Source organism: Trichoderma ghanense (assembly GCF_004382785.1).
Source record: "Trichoderma ghanense strain CCMA-1212 chromosome Unknown scaffold_11, whole genome shotgun sequence".
NCBI classification, from domain to species: domain Eukaryota; kingdom Fungi; phylum Ascomycota; class Sordariomycetes; order Hypocreales; family Hypocreaceae; genus Trichoderma; species Trichoderma ghanense.
This window is the reverse complement of record NW_027395674.1, coordinates 436,942-456,649: the sequence shown is the minus strand read 5'-3', so window position 1 is coordinate 456,649 and position 19,708 is coordinate 436,942. Positions and strand designations below refer to the sequence as shown.

The following is a 19,708-nucleotide window of genomic DNA, read 5'->3' as shown; positions in this document are numbered from 1 at the left end:
CTCGCATATAGTGTCCATTAATCGTGTTTAGTCATGGTGATCGTAGGTGGAAGACTTTTGTTGCTGTTCATGTCCAATCTGTGCGGCGAGCGATGATGGTGTTTGAGCACCCGTGTTGTGAACTCTTTCCTATGACAGACTTAGCCATGATTCTTCTCGGAAGACATGACACATGCTCTCTTCTTACCACTAGGACCTCCTTGTCTGCATCTTCCACGGGCGCCGCGTTCTGCTCGTTCGTCGGATCGGTGCTCGTCGGGGCAAGGTTGCGTTGCTTCGCGAGTAGGCTCTGCGGCGGCTCTGGATTTGATCATGAGCATGTGTTTTTCATATGATGATGCAGGAAAAGGTGACTGACACCGGCGAATATACCTTCTGTCGTGCTTGTGACTGGGCCTGGGCAAGACGGAATAGGATGCGATTGGGAGATGAGAGCGGCCACTTCGCGGGTCGTCATTGCTGTTCTTGAGATTGAAGACTTGAAGACTTGCTTTCGTAGGTGGGCTTTTGAAGTGTAGGATGCTTGGTTTGTAGGGGATTGAGTATGTACGGACGAGATGATGATGGAGAAGAAGAATCAGAAAAGGAGGAGGAAGAAGGGGGAGAAGAAGAATGGGGATAGAGGTATTCTGGGCCTCTCATTTGGCAGTTGATGTGGCAGCTTGGGGGAAGGTGCATCTTGTAATCGCACTGCTATGGTCTCGTGATCTCGATAAGGAGCTTCATCTTCTTCCCTCTTATTGATTGTGTTCCATTTCTTTGTCCTCGGATTTATCCGTTTGGGCTTAGAACGGTATCGTGTATCGAAGCTGATTCATGGCTAGATGTACAATGTGACCCATGTCTGTGCGAGTATTCATCGAACGAAGATTCACTGCGCTTCTGGTATCGAAACTCGACACCATTTTGATCCAATAGATGCAGCGCTTGGTGCTATTACGGCAGTCTTTTCCTTGCGGAGGCTTCAGGCACTTTCGCTTCCGTCTACACGAGTGAAGGCTCACCTACACATGAAGCTGAGATCTACCCAGATCGTGGAAGGAATATGCTCTGCGGGCCAAGTTATGCGATCTGTGATCCTTTCAAAGCAACTTGAGAGTCGTAACTAGGTATTCATGGCCACAGGAAGCAATAATTGCCCCTGGTTTATGCCTTCGGCTGGACAAGCGAAAACGAAGTACCATGTCCGTGGGGGAGGACATGCTGCCAGATACTTCAAAGCTGAGCCAATGGACATCGCCATTAGCCAATGGTCATCGTGGTATGTTGTCACTGCAGCCATTGAACAGAAAGTCTCCAAGCAGTTCAAACTAGACGAGACCAAGACAGAAGATGTCTTGGCCAATCAATCCCTACGGCTGTCAGGGCCGTTCGGCTGACAAAGTACACCTCAAAGGACGAACACCATATCGAGGCCAAAGATCAACCAACGACGTGTTTGCATAGGTGCCAATCATTTCAGAGCAGGAAGCAGGCCTCAGACAGCCAAAAGATGTACTGGCCCTACGGCTGAAATGCACCTTCTCATCAACGCCGCTATATCTGGCCCTTCCTCCTCCTTTGTTCCCCTAACCTCCATCTGTCTCAGCCTCTCGTTTCTCCTTCTGCTTTTCCCCTCTTTTCTTTCACCCAGTTTCTTTCAGATTCTCTCGAAAGGGTCTTTCACCCCATTCTCGTCTTGTAACTCCAACAGAATACCACCAGCAACTCTCCATCGTAGTAGCCAACATCATCTTGACTGGCGAATCAGCAGCCATGTCCAACCAAAAAGAAGAGAAATCAAGCCCCACGATGCTCCTGGTAGAAGCCCAACACGTCGAAGGATTGCTTTTCAAGCCTAATTCGCCGTCTGTGGTCAAAACGATGACCAGGAAGCAGGCAGAAGCTGTGATCCACCCCCTTTTAGAACGACTCCCCTCTGGCGGATGGCGCAACGACGAAGTACACCAGAGACTTGCAGCAACGGTGACAAAGCAGATGGTCATGGTTCTGACTCCAGAGATAAGAGCGGCTCTTGGAGAGTGGGCGAAGAAGAGGGATCAGCCAACGATTCTGAGGTGGACCGAAGAATCAGCGCCGTTGAGTGTTCAGCAGACTGAGTGGACAGAAACGCCGGCGGGGGAAGTTCTGGAGGATATGATGAAGCTGTCGGACGATCCCAACCTAGGCCACGCTGTCAACCGGCAGAAACTTCAGAGCCTGGTTCACCTTTTGAAGCTGCATTTCGCCCAAAGGGAAGAAAACCACCTGGAGTGGGTGAGGGAAGATTCATATGACAGCGTCGGCGGCGTACGGAAAACCGCCCGGCAGCTGTTTCAGCAGGTCAAGGCAGAAGTCCGTCAGGAGGTCAAGGATGGCGTGATGAAGCTTGTGATGAGCGGATCTGAGGTGAGGGCTACAGAGTCTCGACGTTGAAGAAACGGGTTCAGATGCTGTCTCGATGGTAGTTGCAAGTTCTGATGGGACTCTTGGTCGGGTCAAAGACAGACGGCAACATGATGTCGCCAGGGATGGTGCAGCTGACGCCGCTTGTTCTGGAGAAGAAGAGAGAGAATGTATCAGTGATGTACAATAGATCGAGGTAACGGATAAGAGAAACTTGGACCTTGGAAGACATGAGATGACTTTGGACAATGGAAGACTGAATTTTGGATAGTTGTTCCCGTCTGGCATGACCTGTAACTTGCCTTGATCGGCGACATCAACTTACAGCTGGATGATTTAGCTGGACTGAACAAGTCAAAATCTCTGACGATTCGAGAGCAACATGACTGGCATTGTCTCAATATATAGCTTGAGAAGGTAGTATCTGATGCCACTCAATGTTTGCATCTCGAGGCCATCCAGATCATTCTAGCTGACACAGTGTCACGCTCTGCTCTTACACTCTGGAGCCTGTCGCAGATACCATTACTTCAGGTTGTATCGTATCTTTTCCTGACAAAGCACCAATATACATCAGTGAGAACAACGTAGGACGGGATGCGTAAGTTCAAAGTCCCCATCTTGCGCCTTATCGAGGGGAAGCTGACACAGTGCGTGTGTGCACCGTGACGTGACACAACCCACGTGGTCCCTTGGCGACCCGGCTTGGCTCAGTCATAATGTCCCTCGAAGGGGGGGCAGGTAAAAGAATGAGGATCAGTTCGTTAATTACAGCCTTGCGCCGTGAGAGTTGAGAGAGTGCACCTAGAAGACGGAGAGAAAGAAAAAGAATAGAGGTGGCGGGTTGCAGCTGTGCGCATATACAAGGCGAGCGTCTTGCTATTCTTGTTGGCTTTCGCGTTACGCTTCTGCTTTGGCTGTCGAGATCTATTGCTTCACAAAAGAATCCAGGGAGTTAATGTATCAAGAGACGGGATATACCATGATGAAGGCTTTGATTCTACTGGCAGCTCTTGCGGGCTGCGTCGCTGCGGACGATGTCCTGTATAGCAGACGCCTGCTCAAGCGGGCGATTGACGACCAAGGGCACTTCAACATGTGTAAGGCTTCATCCTCACCATCTCAACTCACTCCCATACTCGCGCTCACACATCGCAGCCTTTTTCCACGTCAACGACATCCACGCCCATCTCGACCAGTTCCTCAAATCAGGCACCGACTGTCTCGATCCCTCCAAGGGCTGCTTCGGCGGCTACGCCCGCATCAAGACCAAAGTCAACGCGCTGCGATCCGCCAACCCGGACCACCTGTGGTTCAGCGCCGGCGATGAGTTCCAGGGCACGCTGTTCTACTCCTTCTACGGCGGAGAAAAGATTGCCGAGACGATGAACGAGCTCAAGTTCGATGCCATGACGCTGGGGAACCACGAGTGGGATGGCGGAGACGAGAAGCTGGGTGCCTTTCTGAAGAACCTGACGTTTCCCATTGTGTCGTGCAATGTGAAGAGCGAGTATCCCGATCTCAAGGACACGATCAGGAACTACCACGTCTTTGAGGAGTACGGACTCGCCATCATCGGAGCCTCGACGCCGACGACGCCAACAATTTCTCACGTTGGACCGTTGACGACGTTCCTCGATCCCGTGGAGGAAGTGCAAAAGGCCATCTGGGAAATCCGCAACACGACAGACATACGACGCATCGTAGCCTTGACACACATCGGCTACGACGTCGACGAGCAGCTCGCCGCCCAGACGGAGGGCCTATCCCTCATCATCGGCGGCCACAGCCACACTCTGCTGGGCGACATGGACGGCGCGCAGGGCAAGTATCCAACCATTGTGCAAGACCTGGCCGGCAACGAGGTCTTCATTGTGACGAGCTACCGCTGGGGAGAATATCTCGGCGAAATCTCGCTCACGTTTGACGACGACGGCAAGGCACTTGCGTATCGCGGTGCGCCGATCCACATGGACAACACGACGGAGTTGGAGCCGCATCTTCAGGCGGAGGTGACGGCGTGGAGGAAGCCTTTCGAGGACTTTGCCAACGAAGTTATTGGGACAACGGAGAATACGCTTGATCAGACGGCTTGTCAGAGTGGCGACTGTCTGCTGGGCGAGGTCATGGCTGATGCTGCTTTTGAGTATGCGTGTAACCTCACTGCAGATGCTCCAGCGGACCAGAGGCCGGTTTTCGCGATCATCAACGCGGGCGGTGTTCGGGCGACGATTGATGCGGGCAAGATCACGCGCGGACAAGTCATCACTTCGTTCCCGTTTGGTAATGCCGTGACGATGCTCAACTACTCGGGCGAAGACCTGCTCAAGATCCTCGAGGGGTGCGTCTCGCGCGTGAATCAGTTTACGAACGAGAAGCTGTCTTCGTGGGTCCAAGTCTCGCATAGCCTGCGCGTTACGTACAATCCCTCGAACCCGCCGGGGTATATGCTTGTGGACGCCAAGATCTCGGGACAGAGCATTGATCCTGAGAAGCAGTACGTTATTGCTACTGTGGATTTTGTTGCGGGAGGAGGTGATAACATTCTACCAAAGAGGAATGATTTCGTTGTGCTGGAGACGTTGGATGAGGTTCTCGTCGAGTATATCCAGGCGAGGACGCCGTTGAAGAATGCGCTTGAGAAGAGAGTCGTCAAGGTTGGCAAGTGCACCAACAAGTTGCAGAAGGTGTTTTCAGCTTAGATTCCTCGTGAGTAGATTTGGATGAGCTTTGAATATAGATGCTCTCAACTTTTTGAGTACTGATAACCTTGATCTCCCTTGCCCTGCCATAGATACCTTCATCCCGTCATGCGAACTTCATCTTCTTAAACCGACATGTCAAACATGGTCTCCTCCGCCCCAGCATACGCATACCTCGCCGGATTCTTCCTATCCCTCCCCCGAGCCGGCGACCGAATCCCTCTCGGCGCAGGCCCACCCACACGCTCCCCCTGCAAACCCATCAAAGCCCTTTGCGCCGCCGTCGGCGTCCTCGACACCCTCCTCTCATCAAACGTCTCCCTATGCCGCCTCAACCGACCATCCCCCCTCAAACCCTCCCGATTGACGAACCTATTCGGAACGACCAACGACCCGGTGTTCCTCCTCGCAGGCCCAATGCCGTCGTCGTCGTTTTCTCCCCGGCGAAACGACCGTTCAAAGGTGCGGTATACTTCGTCGGGCGACTCTTCTCTCGCGGCGTTGTGGCGTTGGATGAGGATGCTCACGACGGTGTAGATGAGGCATGCAAAGATGCCGATTGTGAAGAGGAGGGCGAGGAAGAAGAGGCCTGGCCAGAGATGGTCTGGGAGCATTGTGCTTTCTCTCCTATTCTTCCTTTGTTTCGATCCGTTCTTGTCTCTTCGTCTTGTTTTTGGCTTCTGGGTGAAGTGAGGACATGACTGGGTAAAGTCGAGTGTGCTTCTTGGAAAGATATAGAGCAAATATCGCATTAGTTGTGGCTAGGTGATGGTATGTATCACCATCACTGTTGCAATCATGGGGAAGATTGTACTTGTATCATGGCAGATACATGTTTGTCCATTCGTCATATGCACAGCCTGAATCACCCAATATTCCCTTTGAACTAGTACGTTGTATCGGAATTCCGGACTGGCATCATCCTGTGTTCCTCAAAAGTCAGCAACAAACCTCCATCACCACCATCGTGAATCGCATCAACTTACATCATGAGCCTCAAGCAAAACCCCCCCTCCCCATCCGCCCTCCTATTCTCCCTCCACAACACACCACCAACTAAACATTCAACGCCGCGCACGCAATCACCGCATACAAACCAGTCCGATACCCATTCGCGGCATCCTCCTCCTCGCGGAACACACAGCTCCCCGCAATCCCCCTCCAGCCCGCCAAACCCAACGAGCGTCGCGCTGCAAAACGCTCGCTCCCACTGCCCGCGCACATTGTTCGCCTGCATGGCCATCACGGCCGGGACGTTGCTGCTCGCTCCCGCGATGACGAGGAAGACGCCGAGCTAGCGTGCCCGCCTAGGCCATGATGGGGACGCCGATGAGGCAGAGCGTCAAGTTGAGAATGATGATGGGGCGGCGGAGGCGGAACTTGTCGCCGAGGGAAGCGCCGCAGAACATGTAGATGCAGGCGAATACGTATGGCAGCACGACGAGGCACTGCGATTCACTGATGGAGAAATTGAGGCTTCTTGATAGAATCAGGGGGAGGGTGTATGCTAGGGAGGACGTCAAGGTGGTGCTGTTGAAGAGAATCATGGCATATACCCAGACTTTCCAGTCTTTGCCCGCGCTGAGAAACTTTTGAAGATTGAACGGTAGGACTTTTCCGTCGCCGCGGTCACGCTGAATGCGGTGGACGACCTAGTCGAGTTCCTTTGAGGTGAGAAACTTCCATGTTTGGCGTTTAGATGGCGCAGGTCAGGGTGCCTTCGATGATGAAGATCCAGCGCCAGCCAGGGAGGCCTCCGTGTTGCATGAACTATGGGCAATCGTTACGGCGCCCCAGAAGAGCGTGATGAGGGCGAGGTGCACTCGGGGGCTGATCTTGCGGATGTGGATCGTGAAGGGAGCTCGGAAGATTGTGTATGTTGTGAAGAAGACGAGGTTGGCGATGTTCTGGAGGAGACGTGAGCTTCTATAGCAGATGATGTATGAGTAAAGGGTATGATGAGAAGATGGACTTACATATCGATCCCATACAATGCCGAGCAATTTGCTCATCCCGGCGAAGTTAGCAGCAGACATGTTCGTCCTATCGACCAAACACGCGCAATAGAGTAATCTCCACCGCCACCACCAAGCAGTCGTCAATACGCCGGATGAGTCGCCGCTGCTGCTCAGGCGTGAAATCAAAGTCATCGTCTTGAAATGTTGCTGCGCCTTGGTCGTTGCTCTCATAGTCGATGACCGGGTCATCTTCCACACGCTTCTCGGGCTCAGCCATTGTGAACCTCTTGTTTAATTTGAGATTGGAAGTACCTGAATCCAGAAAGCTCAGGGTCAAGATTTGAGAGTGGGGAATAGAGAGTATAAACTGGACATGGGATGTCGAAGTAGAAGGGCGCACGTGTTACTCAGTGTTAGACACGCAGAGACAAGACTCATGATATGGTACAACGAGAAGGTTAGTATACGTGCATACTCAGAGTTCAACTGCAAAGTAGATGCGTGGCTGAGCTCTTTCTTACAACATATCTTCTCCATCTGCCGACCATGGAAATGACTCCCACGATCCAGCTCTTACAAGTGCCATTGCAGCTCCAATGAGTTGGCGCGAATCACACGAACATGTCCTTCCACTTCGTATATCCCATCTCTCTTATGGTGAATACACGAATAAAGATATGAGTAAAGTATCAATCTCAACGAGTCTCACCCAGACCGATCAACGCATAGTGTCCAAGCTTCTGAACCCCGAGGCACATTATCTCAGTCAGCAGTGTCAAAGACACCTTGAACACCAAAATGTCGGTTCTAGGCTGCTTCCCTTCTGTTTCATGATACGTAGTACATAATATGCAAGGCTACAAGTAAAGTAGGCAATCTCACCAAGTCACACTCAGAAGGCTCAAAGCTCTTAATACAACTTCAGAGCAATGTCTCAGACTCACCAACCGCCAAGACCCTGAACGCAAATTGCCAACCCCGACTGCTCTTCTCTCCCATTCTACCCATTCTGTCTCCCAGACTTGGATCGGTTATTCTAATTTTTCTGTAACAATATTAGAATAAATTTAAATTAGAATAGTAACATAGTCTGAACCATTTTTAAAGAAATGGAAAGTATTGATAAATTTTTTAGATTTGTAGAAATAAGTAAAAACTAGTTAATGTTAATATTAAAATACTAATATTTAAATCACGGTAAACATGTGCCGATGGGAGGCGCCCTCCCCCTTTGGACAAGGTGTCAACCCCGAGACAATACGTCGTGTCTCGCGTATGAGTCGCCCTTGGTCGGAAGATGGAAAAGGCGAGAACTGGTGTCACAGCAAGGTCACTGACAAACTCCATGAGTTGTCTACTCTGGAAGCACGCAAAAATGTGCCCCAGACTCTCAAATGACACCTGGATCTATCTATTGTAACACTCTGTCCCCTCGCACCCTGTCCATCGAGGTATACGAGGGTTTGTGAAGCCATCGTCAGTCAACTACTCTCATACTAAAAAAAAAATGTACGCAGCAGGAGATTTCACAGCATTTGTAACTCTTCCCAATGCCTTGATCAATTGACCAGTCATAATAGATGATGACAATGCCATGCATGTACCTACCTTACCTACCTACCTTCACAGCATTCTAAGGCCCTGTCTAGCCTATTTATACTCCTGGAGAAGCCAGCTAGAAAGACTCCCACATCTACCTCAAGATCTAGTTCAGCCCAGTCGTCCCCATCTGTTATTAGGAACCAAAGCTTCCGACCTACATACAGCCCTGGACGGATCGTTGTTCCATACTAAAATCGACCTCACGCCTTATATGAATCCAGAACCTAGGCAACACTCGACTAACCCCCCAGGTCGCTTCCCCCCATAAAGATGCCATAGGAGCATTTCCACAAAACCAGACAAGGCTCCCATCTTTCCGATAAGAGCGAATTGCAACCCTTTTCCCTCGATACTTTCATTCGTCTTCATCCGCGTTGCTCATCACCCCGATTCCTTCCATCCGTCTCCTTTCCTCCACCTCAATGTGGGCTTCGCTTCGCGCGCTCTTCGATCAAATCCGGAGTACATGCAAAATTTATCGCTCTTCGATCAAATCCGGAGTACATGCAAAATTTATCAATTAAGTCTCATAAAACATCAGTGCCACTGGAAGGCCGCAACTCATCAAGCCAAAGACCCGTCAAACCCGATGATACCGCAATATCTCGTCATCCAAGAAGAAAACCCTTGTCAAACTCCGCCCCAGCTGGAATGCCATTACCAGGTGCTATTCGCCGCCTTGGTCATCCTCCTTATCAACTGCCAAATACCCAGAAAGCAAGAGAAATATAAGAAATAGAGAAAAGGTTGTACCTTCGCCCAACCACAGCATGCCATGAAAGTGCCCACGAAATCTGCTGCACTATGCGGACTCACCTTCATGAAGGGAAATGCGCAGCGTTGTGATGCTGAAAAAATAACCGTTGCGATGCTTTCGACAAGTGCAGCATCATCCCTGACAAGCCTCCAACACTTTACACAAGGAGACCAAACCTGTTGGCGACCACTCCCCCGAACCGCTGTACATTGCGCCAGAGAAGACCGGTGATGCCTACAATGGTGAAGACCTGCAGAACCTCGAGGGGAGACTTCGTCCGGACTTTGGTTTCGATGAAATCCACCTTGGATCCAGCCATGGCAGGGAAGCGTCCGGTCGTCAGATACTGCTCCATCAGAGCATCCTTCTTGTACCACTCTTCGCGCAGCCAGACATCAAACTTGCCGGCATCATCGAGTGGTATATCGGAGAGCTTGAATTTCCGCCAGTAAAAGTTGACTGACTTGGGCGATCGGCCCTGGAAGTAGGTGCTGGAGAGGGTAAAGATGTTTTCGCCATATTTTCCTCGCCTATGGCACCAGTTAGCCGTTACACAATTCCTCTGGATTTGGCGATCCGACGAATGCACTTACTCAACACCCTCATACGCCACTGTACAGTCGTAAACATAGTCGACCGTTCCTTTGAGTTCGTTGAGGCAGAAGAAGCTGCCGGTGCTGCGGGGCAGCAGCACATGCTCTGGATCCTTCCACCCATTCTTCTCCGCCCAAGCAGCAGACTTCCGGCGACCGTTTCCAGAAATGTTGGTGCCTTCGGGGAACAGCAGCAGCCACATGGGAACGCGGTACTGCTTCCCGCTGGGATCCGTCTTGGTCTGCTTGAGCTTGCCCAGTCGGTAGGCCATTCGAGGCTGATCTGTCGCCATCTTTCGTGACATGAAAATGAACCCATAGAACTTCATGCCCCAGCCGATGATGGGGATATACTGCAGCGACTGCTTCAGAATGATGTAGATGTGGCCATGCGCCGCAGGCCGGTTGACGTAGCCAACCCACCAGAGGTACAGCCAGTCGGTATAGATCTGCCACGATTGTTAGCAGTGTTGAAATGGTTTGATGTTCGTCGTTTCCGCTACGCTCGGACCCTTACCTGGTGGTTCGCTATCATGACCAAGCGCTCGGGGAAGCTAAACTGCACTCCACCGTCTTCAGTTGGGCGGATCTCTCCCGCTACAGACTCATCGCCGCTGATGCGGATCGTCGTCGGACCCCAGATCTGCGTCACAAAGGTTGTCGTCACGGCAAACCATCGCTTGGTCATTGACATGTAGTCGTAGTAGATGTCTCGGTTCACAAAATACAGCCAGCTGCCAAGGACTTGCGAAATGACGATACTGCATCCTCGTAAGCATTAATTCCAATGAATCGCAACTCAAGCGCATCGCACGTACGTTACGCAGCAGGTGAAGAAGTAGACTCCCAGAGCCAGCCCTCGAAGAACCTGAACCGCTCGGCCATGCGCTCGCTTCCCCGATGGATGAGCATCGGCTGGGTATGCAGAGCCCTTTCCGGACGTCTGCTTGATCCCCATGGCCACTCCGAGAGTGGGAAGGTTGATGTCGGACCCCTCGGCAATCTTGTCCACTGCCATAAGCGCCTCGATATTTCGGTGTCGGTTATGTTTGAATATATAAAGGTAAACGTCAAGCACGAGCTCGCAGCAGATGGGCAATGAGGCTGAATCCAGTAGGCAGATGAAGCAACCGCTGAAGGGCAGCGGTGATGTGGCTTATTGGTGGTGATGTCTAGCCCCGCGGCAGCGATTGGACGATGTCGGAGAGGCCTGGTAGCTTAGCCCGTCAGGCAACACCTTGCCTAATATGAGACGGCACCGGATGCGAAAAGCCGGAGCTCGAGGAGCTTGCCCGCGGAGCAGAGCAGCTGAGTCTCGTCCCGTGGCCGCCGGGTGCCAGCCAAGGTGAGCTAACAACCGCCAAAGACGGCAATTCCTAGTCCCAACGGTTTGGTCGCGCGACCTGGCGCTGCTTCTTTTGCTGCTCGCGTGCGCTTGTCCGCTTGTCCGGCTTCGAGAGGGTTCGAGGTCAGACAGTGTACTTGCAAGGAGAAGGCGAAGGGTTGGGCCAGCTCGGAGCGCAGGACGCACATGATGACGCAGGTGCCGCGGCTGCTTATTCGCTCCCTGCTTCTGCCTAGTCGACAGCTGTCCGTCACGCCGTCAGCGCCATTGGCTCGAATTCAGCCCTGAGACTAAGCCCAAGGCCAAGTTTCCGGGGAGGCTTAGCGGGAGCCTCGGGCTTTTCCAGCCCCCGTCAGGCGCTTGTGCTGTCACCTCAGACAGCAGAGCTGCTTTCCATTCGTGGCAGGCAGGTTAAAGTAGCTACAGAATGGCATCTCCGGAAGAACGGATTTCGGAAGACGGATAGCGTTCTTACATAATCCGGGCGGTGACTGGGCAAATGGTCATCCGGATGGATACATGCAAATGACCTTGAGCTCCCCAACAGAGGCGAAATATGCTGTTTCTTACCCTTGTGATGGTTCACTCGCTCATGCCTTGCTGTTCTAACCGCCAGTGAGACCTGCTGAAAGGTGACATGATCACATGCCAGCAATAACCCCAGCTTCGTATCCGCCGGCAGCTCGTTAATGTGATGCGATGATGGAACCCCGCCTGCCAGAAGCAGCAGGCGGTGACTCCCTACTCTTGGCTTGGTAATCGGAGCATGATGCTTCAAGCTCCGACCAGAGCTTGCTTAAGCTAGGATCTCGCGGATGCATCAGTGCTTGGCTGCATTCATGTATGCTGTGTAGATGAAGCTTGGTGAACAGCTTTATGAGGCTCAAAGAGTCGGCATGACCTGAGAGAAGTACGCACGAATCAGCTGTAACGTATAAAGTCAGCTCAGCGAACTAGCAATCTATCGTTGAGCCTGAATTCAAGCAGTATGCGCAGCCGAATATGTACCATTCGCCCTCAAAGAATGGCCTTGAAGTTGATCAATGACAAGCAATCGCAGAGACACATACGTTGCACAGCTTACACATGCAAGTGTCGTCGATTCAGAACGGATAGTCGGGTAATCTGCACTACGGCAATATGTCTCCGTCTATCTGAATAAGAGCTCTGCGAAATGGATTGTCCGGAGTCCGGAGTCCGGACGCTAAGAAATTCATCCACAGGAGCTCCATCATCATGACTTGCTACCTCAACTTGTACGCTGCTCCAAAGAGCCGAGCTCACGACCTTGATACCGCAAGCGTGACGCATCTTGCTGCTGCAATCATGATAAATCCTGCTTGATCCAAGCCATGTCTACCTACTTTCGAGCATTCCGAGGACCATGGCGCCCCCTTGCTCAACCTCGGCCTCTGCGGTCGATGGCCTCTAACCGGCGAACCTTGTCCACGACTCAGCCACTCAGACTCGCCCAGTCGCGCAGTGTCGCCGAACTGCCGGAACGAATCGTCCCGCGCTATCTCCAAGTCTCAAAGCCGGGCTCGTCTCTGCTGTCGCTCAACTGGCCGCGGCCGCCGCGCAACCTGCTGCTGGTGCAGAAGCTCTACTCTCCCGAGGTGACCGAGTCCGTCGTCCAGTTCGCCAGACATCTCCGAAGCGACTACCCCGACGTCAACATCGTCATCGAGGCCCGCGTCGCCGTCCCGATCCAGCAAGAGCTCGACTTTCCCATCTTCGTCGTCGACAACGGCACGAACATTGCCGACAAGATCGATGCTATTGCGACGTTTGGCGGCGACGGCACGGTCTTGCGCGCCGCAAGCTTGTTCAAGCTTCATGGATCCGTCCCTCCCATTTTGTCGTTTAGCATGGGGACGCTGGGCTTTCTCGGAGAATGGAACTTTGCAGAGCACAAAAAGGCTTGGAGGGAAATGTACATGAGCGGGAGCGACGTCAGCGCGGGGCGCAACGCTGCAGTGCCGCGGGGACGAGACGAGAACACGGACACGAGCAGGGCTGCGGGTGAGGGCTGGGAGCGAGTCAAGGGCAAGAGCATGGGGATCAACAGGGCGTCCCGAGTCCTGCTCCGGCATCGGATCAAGGCGGATATCCTGGACAGGGCCGGCAACAACATTAACCACCAGGTCTCCAATACCTTGGCCAGCCAGCCAAAGTCGGGCATTGCCAGTCCAAAGGAGATATCGCCGCCTCTACGCGCCATCAACGAGATCTCGGTCCACCGTGGCTCGCACCCGCACCTTGCCATCATCGACATCTACCAAAACGGCCACTTCCTGACGGAGACGACGGCTGATGGCATCCTCATCAGCACGCCAACCGGCTCAACGGCCTATAGCCTAAGCGCAGGAGGGCCCATCGTACATCCCTTGGTAAAGTCGCTTCTCATCACCCCCATCAGCCCGTGCAGCCTCAGTTTCCGGTCTCTCGTGCTGCCGCTGGATACGAAAGTGACACTCCGGATGAGCCCCAAGAACAGGGGCCGTGAACTGGACCTCAGCATCGACGGCAAACGATGTGCCGGCGTCCTTCCGGGGTCAGAGATCCACGTCGAGGGCGAGTTCGTCGGGCGAGCGGGGCCTGGAGAGGAGTGGCATGGCGGCGTGCCGTGCGTGATTCGGACAGAGGACGACGATCCGTGGGTGGGCGGACTCAATGGACTTCTTAAGTTCAATCACCCCTTTGGCAGAGAGCCTCCGAATGAGGAGTTTTCTGACTAGTATAGGCCCAGGGCCTCTGTATGACTATGTTGGGTGCTGTTCAGGTTACGATTGATACCCTTTTGCTGCCCTTTAGGTGGATTCAGAATACGTTGGAATACTTGGATAAAGCAATTGGCTAGGCATCAAATGGCATGAACGTTCTTCATGGACTGACATGTAGGCCAACGTCCTCGATGCAAGTGCACAAAGCTGTCAAGGTGATGGTGACTTGACGTAAGTGATTTGGTGTTACTTCACATTGGCCAAGTAACCTGACTTGGTCTGTGATGTCCATCCATGCTCTATGTTTATATATGTGTTGTTCTATATCACTATATACAAACCGAACCTCACATAAGAGTATGCAACTCTCTTCATTGATGATACCCATTAACCATCTCAGTAATACTTGCCAATAGCATCCGAATAAGCCTGCCCCGACTCCGAAAGACTCCCATCCCCCGTCACAGGCGGCCACGCAGTCCCCAAGCCCAGCCCATCCGTATACGCATACGCAAGCACATGCTCATTCTTCTCAAACAAATCCACCACATCGCCAATCCACCGATCAATCTGCCCCTGATCCGAACAAGGCGTGAACCCGTCCTGGTCAAACACGCACACACACTCCGTCACCCACAACGGCTTCTGATACGTATTCCAGTAATGATCGACATCCGCCTACACGCCCACCACATCCGGCTTAAAGATGTGCACCGCCGTAAAGTTCCAGCTCCGCGCCAGATATTGCTGATTGAACTGCTTGAGCCAGGACTCGTCCTTTTGGCGACACATGGCCGGGCTGCCCAGCACGGCGCCCTTGTCCCCCATCGGCGCAATGAGGCTATCCCAGAGGTCGACGCCCCGGGGGGAGGGCGTCCAGTCGTGCCACCAGCTGAGGTGGTCTTTCCAGAAGGCGAGGGCGGTGTCGCCTGCTGCGCCGGCTTTGCGGCCGTTGGGGGAGAAGGGGTGCTGTTGGGCTGTGGCGGAGGAGATGCCTAGGAGGAGGCAGTATGTTTTGAGAGGCATTGTTGCGTTGATGGTAGTTGGGACGAGGACTAGTTGAGTTGATGTAGTCTGTTGAAGGGGGAGCGTGGAGTTGTGAAGAAATGAACAACAGACTTACAGCTACCTTGTATGTCCTCTCAACTGCCGGATTCTGCGGCAGTAAGCTGTCAAAACGGGAAGTCAACTATAGCACAGAAGATCAAAGACCCTCGATTCTGGCTGAATCGCTCACCTTGGTGGAAATCAACAGCGGTTGACACCCATCTGTCTCACAAACCCTCCTATCTTGAACAGTTTCTGTAAACATTTATAATAGACAGCGATCAGAGCGGAGAGACGTGTTGTTGTTCAGCCTCCGATGCCATCAAGTACATCGTCGATGATCGTCCCAAAACTCAGGGGTCGTCAGCACAGGGTCCGTTTACTCAGCGCCACCATGAAGAGAAGCTTGTTTCGTGAGGTCGGCATTCGGTCCGAATGACATGATGTCTCGAAGCACACATAACAAGCAAGATGAGTCACCAGCACAGATGACTTCTACTCGTAGCCATTCCAAGGCGATCCGAAAGGGGTGCAGCTTTTTTCAATAGGTAGTCACCATATGCGAATACTACTAAGCTTAAGATGCCGAAAGTCTGTGAGATGAAACACCAATGTCATAGGATGTCTTTTTTTTCGTTGACTTCTCCCTCCTAGTCGCGGGTTAGCTGAGATATGTTGATCCAAGTTGCTGATGTTGAGTGTGAAGCTGTCGTCGTCGAACCTTGTCGTGCGGTTCAGTGGTTGAAAGACCTGGGACAGTTGATTCTTGGTCCTGTGAACATTCTACTCTAACGCTCCCAGGCTTCTGCTGTTGACAGTTCGAGACTCTTCGCCTTGATTCTTGGCAAGACTGTCTCTCAACACCTAACCGGTGTATACCATATTGTCACAACAAATCCCTATCCGTTCTTCCATACATATCCTAGTCTTACATACAACCTCCCCTCTGTGCCTTGAGCCACTTTCCAGATCTCGGCGTCCCAGCAGCTTGTCACGCACTGCATTGTGATGTTCAAGGAGTCGCTAACCGCATGCGTGGAATACTGCTGCGTCCCAAGAGTGCCCCCATCAGACTGGTCAAGCGACTACTCTTCCACACCGTATCCTTCCTCACTATCTTCGTACACCACCACTTCGTATAGTCGAACGGAAAGTATGCGCTCTCGAGACCGGGTGAGCGATGCTGAGCCGGCACAGGTGGACAATGGGAAGAAGAAGGATGTCGGGTATGCCAAGGAAGAACGGATGTGTTCGACGAAAGATGCAGGCAGCGAGTCCTCTTCGCAGCAATGTTGCAAGTGTTGCTAAACACCGGTTCGATATCTCGTAGCAGCGGGAAAGCATAAATGGAAAGAAGGTGATATATTCAGTAGCGCATCGTACGTTATACCACATAGCCGTTGAAATCTATCAATTGTCGCGTTTCCGAATCCCCCGTCCTGCGCCGTGTAAAGTGTATCCCATTGTACCATAGAATGCTAAGCAAGCAAAACAGATGAAACTTTTCAAATCCTGCATTCAATTAGCTTGCAATGTTCCTCGATGTACTCCGTATACCCAGTCAACATACCATGATGTCCCAAAATCACTGAATCTCCATCTCCTGTTCCGCCTGCGCCTTTTCCTCCTCAACAACCGGAGCATCTATAATCCTCAAGTCAGCACAAATCTCCCCACAATCCCTCCATAACCCGTCTTCATCCCCCCAACCCAATGCTCATCTCCAGGTAAAGAAACGCACCTTTCATCACCGCCTCCCCCTCCGCCTCCATCCTCCTCCTCAGCTCATACCCCATCTTCTTCTCCAGCTTCCGCGCCTTCTTCTTGCTAATCGCCTTGCGCGGCCCGCTCGTCGGCAGCAGGCCCGGCCTCGCGCCCCGCGTCCGGTCCGCCTTGGTGACCTTGTCCTGGTTCGCCGGGTTGGTGCGCTTCAGGTTCGCCTTGCGGGCTTTGGCGGCGCGCGCGGCCTGTCGGTTCTTGGAGATGCGGTTGGGGTTCTTGACGTTGGCCATTGTGAGTGTGATGGATGTTTTGTTTGGTGGTTGGATTGGCGAGCTGGTGAGGTTGATGGTTGCTTGGAGATGTTATGGTGGTGATAGCAGATAAGAGAAAAAAAAGTTGGCCCCCACTAACCTCAAGGTGCAGCTACTAAGCTGTTTCTGGCCAACCTTGGATGCAGGTACAGAGTCAATGCAGTGCGTCACTCCCGGCCTTTTACACATGAGCATGCTTTGCAGCTTCATGATTGGTAGTACCTTATTCAATGTTTATTCGTTGAGGCTTTCTAAGAGCATCGTTAATTGCAACATCACCCGTCATCTTGCTCCCCGATATCGTATACAGACATTATGCGTAGACAAACTCCAAAACGCGCTCAACGTACAGACATCTTCCCAGTAGAAGTCTCTTCCCCTTGACAACACTCTTTCTTTTGTCATGTTCGGGCTGCAGCAGGTCGCTTAGGAGCAGCCCCCTCGCCTGCCAGCATTCCCTGCCTCTCATCATCCTCGTCATCTGTCGACAGTCCATCAAGCTCAAATTCCTCGGCTGCGCGGATATGGCCATCCTCTACGGCTCGTCCGTTCAGGTGTGTATGGCCGTTGGTAAATCCCTTGGTGTCCAGAGGCGGGTTTGACAGGCGGTCGTACAGGTGGATGAGCATGTTGGCGAACAAAAAGACCAGGAAGGCGAGGGAGTATAGGATGAGGATGTACGAGATGACGTCCATGCTGGAGCTGTCGATGAGGGCCATCTGCTGTTCGGTTGCGCCCATGAAGAGGAAGCCGGCGGCATACAGGAGCTGTCAGGCGTTAGGCGTGCTGTAACTTGAAAGATGAGAGGCAACGGAACTTACAAAAACAGGAATGTACTGGAAGCTGTTCCAGGACCGGCCGTCGTCAGACAGCGATTGAGCATCCTTGAGAATAAAGGCAATCTCGATGATGCGCGTAGCACCCGCGGCCATCAGGGTGTAGCCGAACATGGTGTGCGTCATGGCGCTGACCATGAGCTCCTGAGGGTGCGCAGACATGCCCCAACCCGTGATGAGGATGACGAACCCCGGGATGAAGTTGCGCTTCGGGTTGCCGTCGCGATCTCGGCTGAGCCAGATGCCCGCCAATCCCGCGCACCACCAGATGACGCCCATGGTGGTGTGCTGCCAATCGTTCTTGACCCAGTCGGTGCCCCAGCGATGCTCCGTAAAAGTGTTGATGCAGCCCCAGATGGCAATAACGGCGCTGTCGTAGAACTCTTGGGATCTCCCAGTGCGGCGAATCCAGACTTGTCCGGCGAGCAGGATAATGGTCAGGATGATTCCGTAGGCGATGAATGCACCACCCATGATGAAGTGGGCTGCGCATTGTCCAACGTGGTCGCCCTGGCAGAAGCCAAGGGTCGTGATGCCTCCAAAGATCATCTGCACCCACGCGAGAAGAGGCATCGCCTTGCCAATCACGGAGTGGAAGGGTCGAACAAGCTTGCGAATCATGCCAAGGGCGCCCTTCTCCCAATGGAGCTTCAAGTATAGACCCAACACGACCTGGCCGACGAGCAGAAACTGCAGAATATTGGCGAAGATGGCATGCACGTTGTTGCCCACAAACTCGCGCCCTTTATGCGCATGGCCGAGGAAGAAGCCGACAACGGCGAGGATGGAGCCTAGAATCTGCGTCGGAACGTGCCATCGCGACCTTGTAATCTGCGAGTCGCATCAGGTCAGTCGCTGTCATCTTGTAAAGGTTAGAGGAGCGATCCAAAGAGTGCTGCACTTACACCAAAGACCATGCCCACTGGGAAGATGACGCCGTATGCGAGCATCTGGATGAAGATGTGGATCCAGAGGATCGAGTCCTTTCAACCAACTGTGTTAGTTGCTTTCTTATTTCCCATAGTTTTCTCTTCGATAGAATGAACTCACGATGGGTTCCAGTGAGATGGCCTCGCCCTCGGGAATGTGGCTCTCGCCGCCTTCGTGGTGGTCGTGGCCCTGCACCAGCGTCCCGAACGAAGCGATCGCTAGCAGCGCAGCCATCGCCGCCTGCCGAGACGGCTGCATCATCTTGGCTGGAATGTAAAGAGGAAAACAACGGGCAGATTATAAGAAGAAAGAAGAAGAAGACCACATATAAATAACAGGAATCCTTCTTCTCACCTCCAAAGCCGAGCCGTATCGCCAGTCACGTCAAGAGAACGGACGCCAGAAAATCCTCGGCTTGGGTGTTTTCTCCAAACGAAACAATTGCTGGAGCGGCTCGATCGGAGATGAAAAGCCACGACATGCATCGGCACGCGCAAGGGGGCCCCTGTCCACCGACGTTCTGCCGGGCGAACCAGGCGACTTGCGTTGCACCATTACGCACGCTGGGTGACGAAGTACCGGCGACATGGGCGGGAGCGCATGCAGTAAGCCGGGATGTGCCCCGCAAAAGCTGCTGGAGCTTCAAGTGGTCTGAGCGTCTTGTGGATTCCATTGGAGAGAGGACAAAAGATGCCCGACGAATCCAACAGAGCAAGAAGGACTTGACGTTCCATTGCTTCCCGTGAGTATCAAGAGTAGGAAACGCGAGCTCAATACTTGTTCAAGTCGCAACATAG

At 52.7% G+C, this 19,708-nt stretch overlaps 12 protein-coding genes across 12 annotated transcripts; 5 read left to right on the top strand and 7 right to left on the bottom strand.

Moving 5' to 3' along the window:
• Nucleotides 1-27: 27 nt before the first annotated feature.
• Nucleotides 28-457, bottom strand: CCMA1212_008137 (uncharacterized protein; the record flags this gene model as incomplete). The annotated part of the gene is made up of 3 exons (XM_073705284.1): nucleotides 28-129; nucleotides 188-300; nucleotides 373-457. 3 exons carry the CDS (start codon nucleotides 455-457, stop codon nucleotides 28-30), a joined length of 300 nt encoding a protein of 99 aa, XP_073556269.1.
• A 1,298-nt stretch (nucleotides 458-1,755) lies between these two features.
• Nucleotides 1,756-2,415, top strand: CCMA1212_008136 (uncharacterized protein; the record flags this gene model as incomplete). Its single annotated transcript, XM_073705283.1, has 1 exon — nucleotides 1,756-2,415. The coding sequence occupies one exon, from the start codon at nucleotides 1,756-1,758 to the stop codon at nucleotides 2,413-2,415; it is 660 nt and encodes a 219-aa protein (XP_073556268.1).
• A 952-nt stretch (nucleotides 2,416-3,367) lies between these two features.
• CCMA1212_008135 (uncharacterized protein) lies at nucleotides 3,368-5,087 on the top strand (the record flags this gene model as incomplete). Its single annotated transcript, XM_073705282.1, has 2 exons — nucleotides 3,368-3,485; nucleotides 3,544-5,087. The coding sequence occupies 2 exons, from the start codon at nucleotides 3,368-3,370 to the stop codon at nucleotides 5,085-5,087; spliced, it is 1,662 nt and encodes a 553-aa protein (XP_073556267.1).
• Nucleotides 5,088-5,212: 125 nt separating this feature from the next.
• Nucleotides 5,213-5,701, bottom strand: CCMA1212_008134 (uncharacterized protein; the record flags this gene model as incomplete). The annotated part of the gene is made up of 1 exon (XM_073705281.1): nucleotides 5,213-5,701. One exon carries the CDS (start codon nucleotides 5,699-5,701, stop codon nucleotides 5,213-5,215), a length of 489 nt encoding a protein of 162 aa, XP_073556266.1.
• CCMA1212_008133 (uncharacterized protein) lies at nucleotides 5,411-5,788 on the top strand (the record flags this gene model as incomplete). The annotated part of the gene is made up of 1 exon (XM_073705280.1): nucleotides 5,411-5,788. One exon carries the CDS (start codon nucleotides 5,411-5,413, stop codon nucleotides 5,786-5,788), a length of 378 nt encoding a protein of 125 aa, XP_073556265.1.
• A 606-nt stretch (nucleotides 5,789-6,394) lies between these two features.
• On the bottom strand, nucleotides 6,395-7,322 carry CCMA1212_008132 (uncharacterized protein; the record flags this gene model as incomplete). The annotated part of the gene is made up of 3 exons (XM_073705279.1): nucleotides 6,395-6,739; nucleotides 6,875-6,994; nucleotides 7,167-7,322. The coding sequence occupies 3 exons, from the start codon at nucleotides 7,320-7,322 to the stop codon at nucleotides 6,395-6,397; spliced, it is 621 nt and encodes a 206-aa protein (XP_073556264.1).
• A 2,239-nt stretch (nucleotides 7,323-9,561) lies between these two features.
• On the bottom strand, nucleotides 9,562-11,015 carry CCMA1212_008131 (uncharacterized protein; the record flags this gene model as incomplete). Its single annotated transcript, XM_073705278.1, has 4 exons — nucleotides 9,562-9,934; nucleotides 9,998-10,446; nucleotides 10,515-10,758; nucleotides 10,816-11,015. The coding sequence occupies 4 exons, from the start codon at nucleotides 11,013-11,015 to the stop codon at nucleotides 9,562-9,564; spliced, it is 1,266 nt and encodes a 421-aa protein (XP_073556263.1).
• Nucleotides 11,016-12,694: 1,679 nt separating this feature from the next.
• CCMA1212_008130 (NADH kinase pos5) lies at nucleotides 12,695-14,080 on the top strand (the record flags this gene model as incomplete). The annotated part of the gene is made up of 1 exon (XM_073705277.1): nucleotides 12,695-14,080. One exon carries the CDS (start codon nucleotides 12,695-12,697, stop codon nucleotides 14,078-14,080), a length of 1,386 nt encoding a protein of 461 aa, XP_073556262.1.
• Nucleotides 14,081-14,743: 663 nt separating this feature from the next.
• Nucleotides 14,744-15,091, bottom strand: CCMA1212_008129 (uncharacterized protein; the record flags this gene model as incomplete). The annotated part of the gene is made up of 1 exon (XM_073705276.1): nucleotides 14,744-15,091. The coding sequence occupies one exon, from the start codon at nucleotides 15,089-15,091 to the stop codon at nucleotides 14,744-14,746; it is 348 nt and encodes a 115-aa protein (XP_073556090.1).
• Nucleotides 15,092-16,120: 1,029 nt separating this feature from the next.
• On the top strand, nucleotides 16,121-16,420 carry CCMA1212_008128 (uncharacterized protein; the record flags this gene model as incomplete). The annotated part of the gene is made up of 1 exon (XM_073705275.1): nucleotides 16,121-16,420. One exon carries the CDS (start codon nucleotides 16,121-16,123, stop codon nucleotides 16,418-16,420), a length of 300 nt encoding a protein of 99 aa, XP_073556091.1.
• A 277-nt stretch (nucleotides 16,421-16,697) lies between these two features.
• Nucleotides 16,698-17,124, bottom strand: CCMA1212_008127 (uncharacterized protein; the record flags this gene model as incomplete). Its single annotated transcript, XM_073705274.1, has 2 exons — nucleotides 16,698-16,756; nucleotides 16,854-17,124. The coding sequence occupies 2 exons, from the start codon at nucleotides 17,122-17,124 to the stop codon at nucleotides 16,698-16,700; spliced, it is 330 nt and encodes a 109-aa protein (XP_073556086.1).
• Nucleotides 17,125-17,546: 422 nt separating this feature from the next.
• On the bottom strand, nucleotides 17,547-19,499 carry CCMA1212_008126 (Protein YTP1; the record flags this gene model as incomplete). The annotated part of the gene is made up of 5 exons (XM_073705273.1): nucleotides 17,547-17,912; nucleotides 17,967-18,812; nucleotides 18,887-18,964; nucleotides 19,032-19,163; nucleotides 19,491-19,499. 5 exons carry the CDS (start codon nucleotides 19,497-19,499, stop codon nucleotides 17,547-17,549), a joined length of 1,431 nt encoding a protein of 476 aa, XP_073556087.1.
• Between the last annotated feature and the right edge of the window lie 209 nt (nucleotides 19,500-19,708).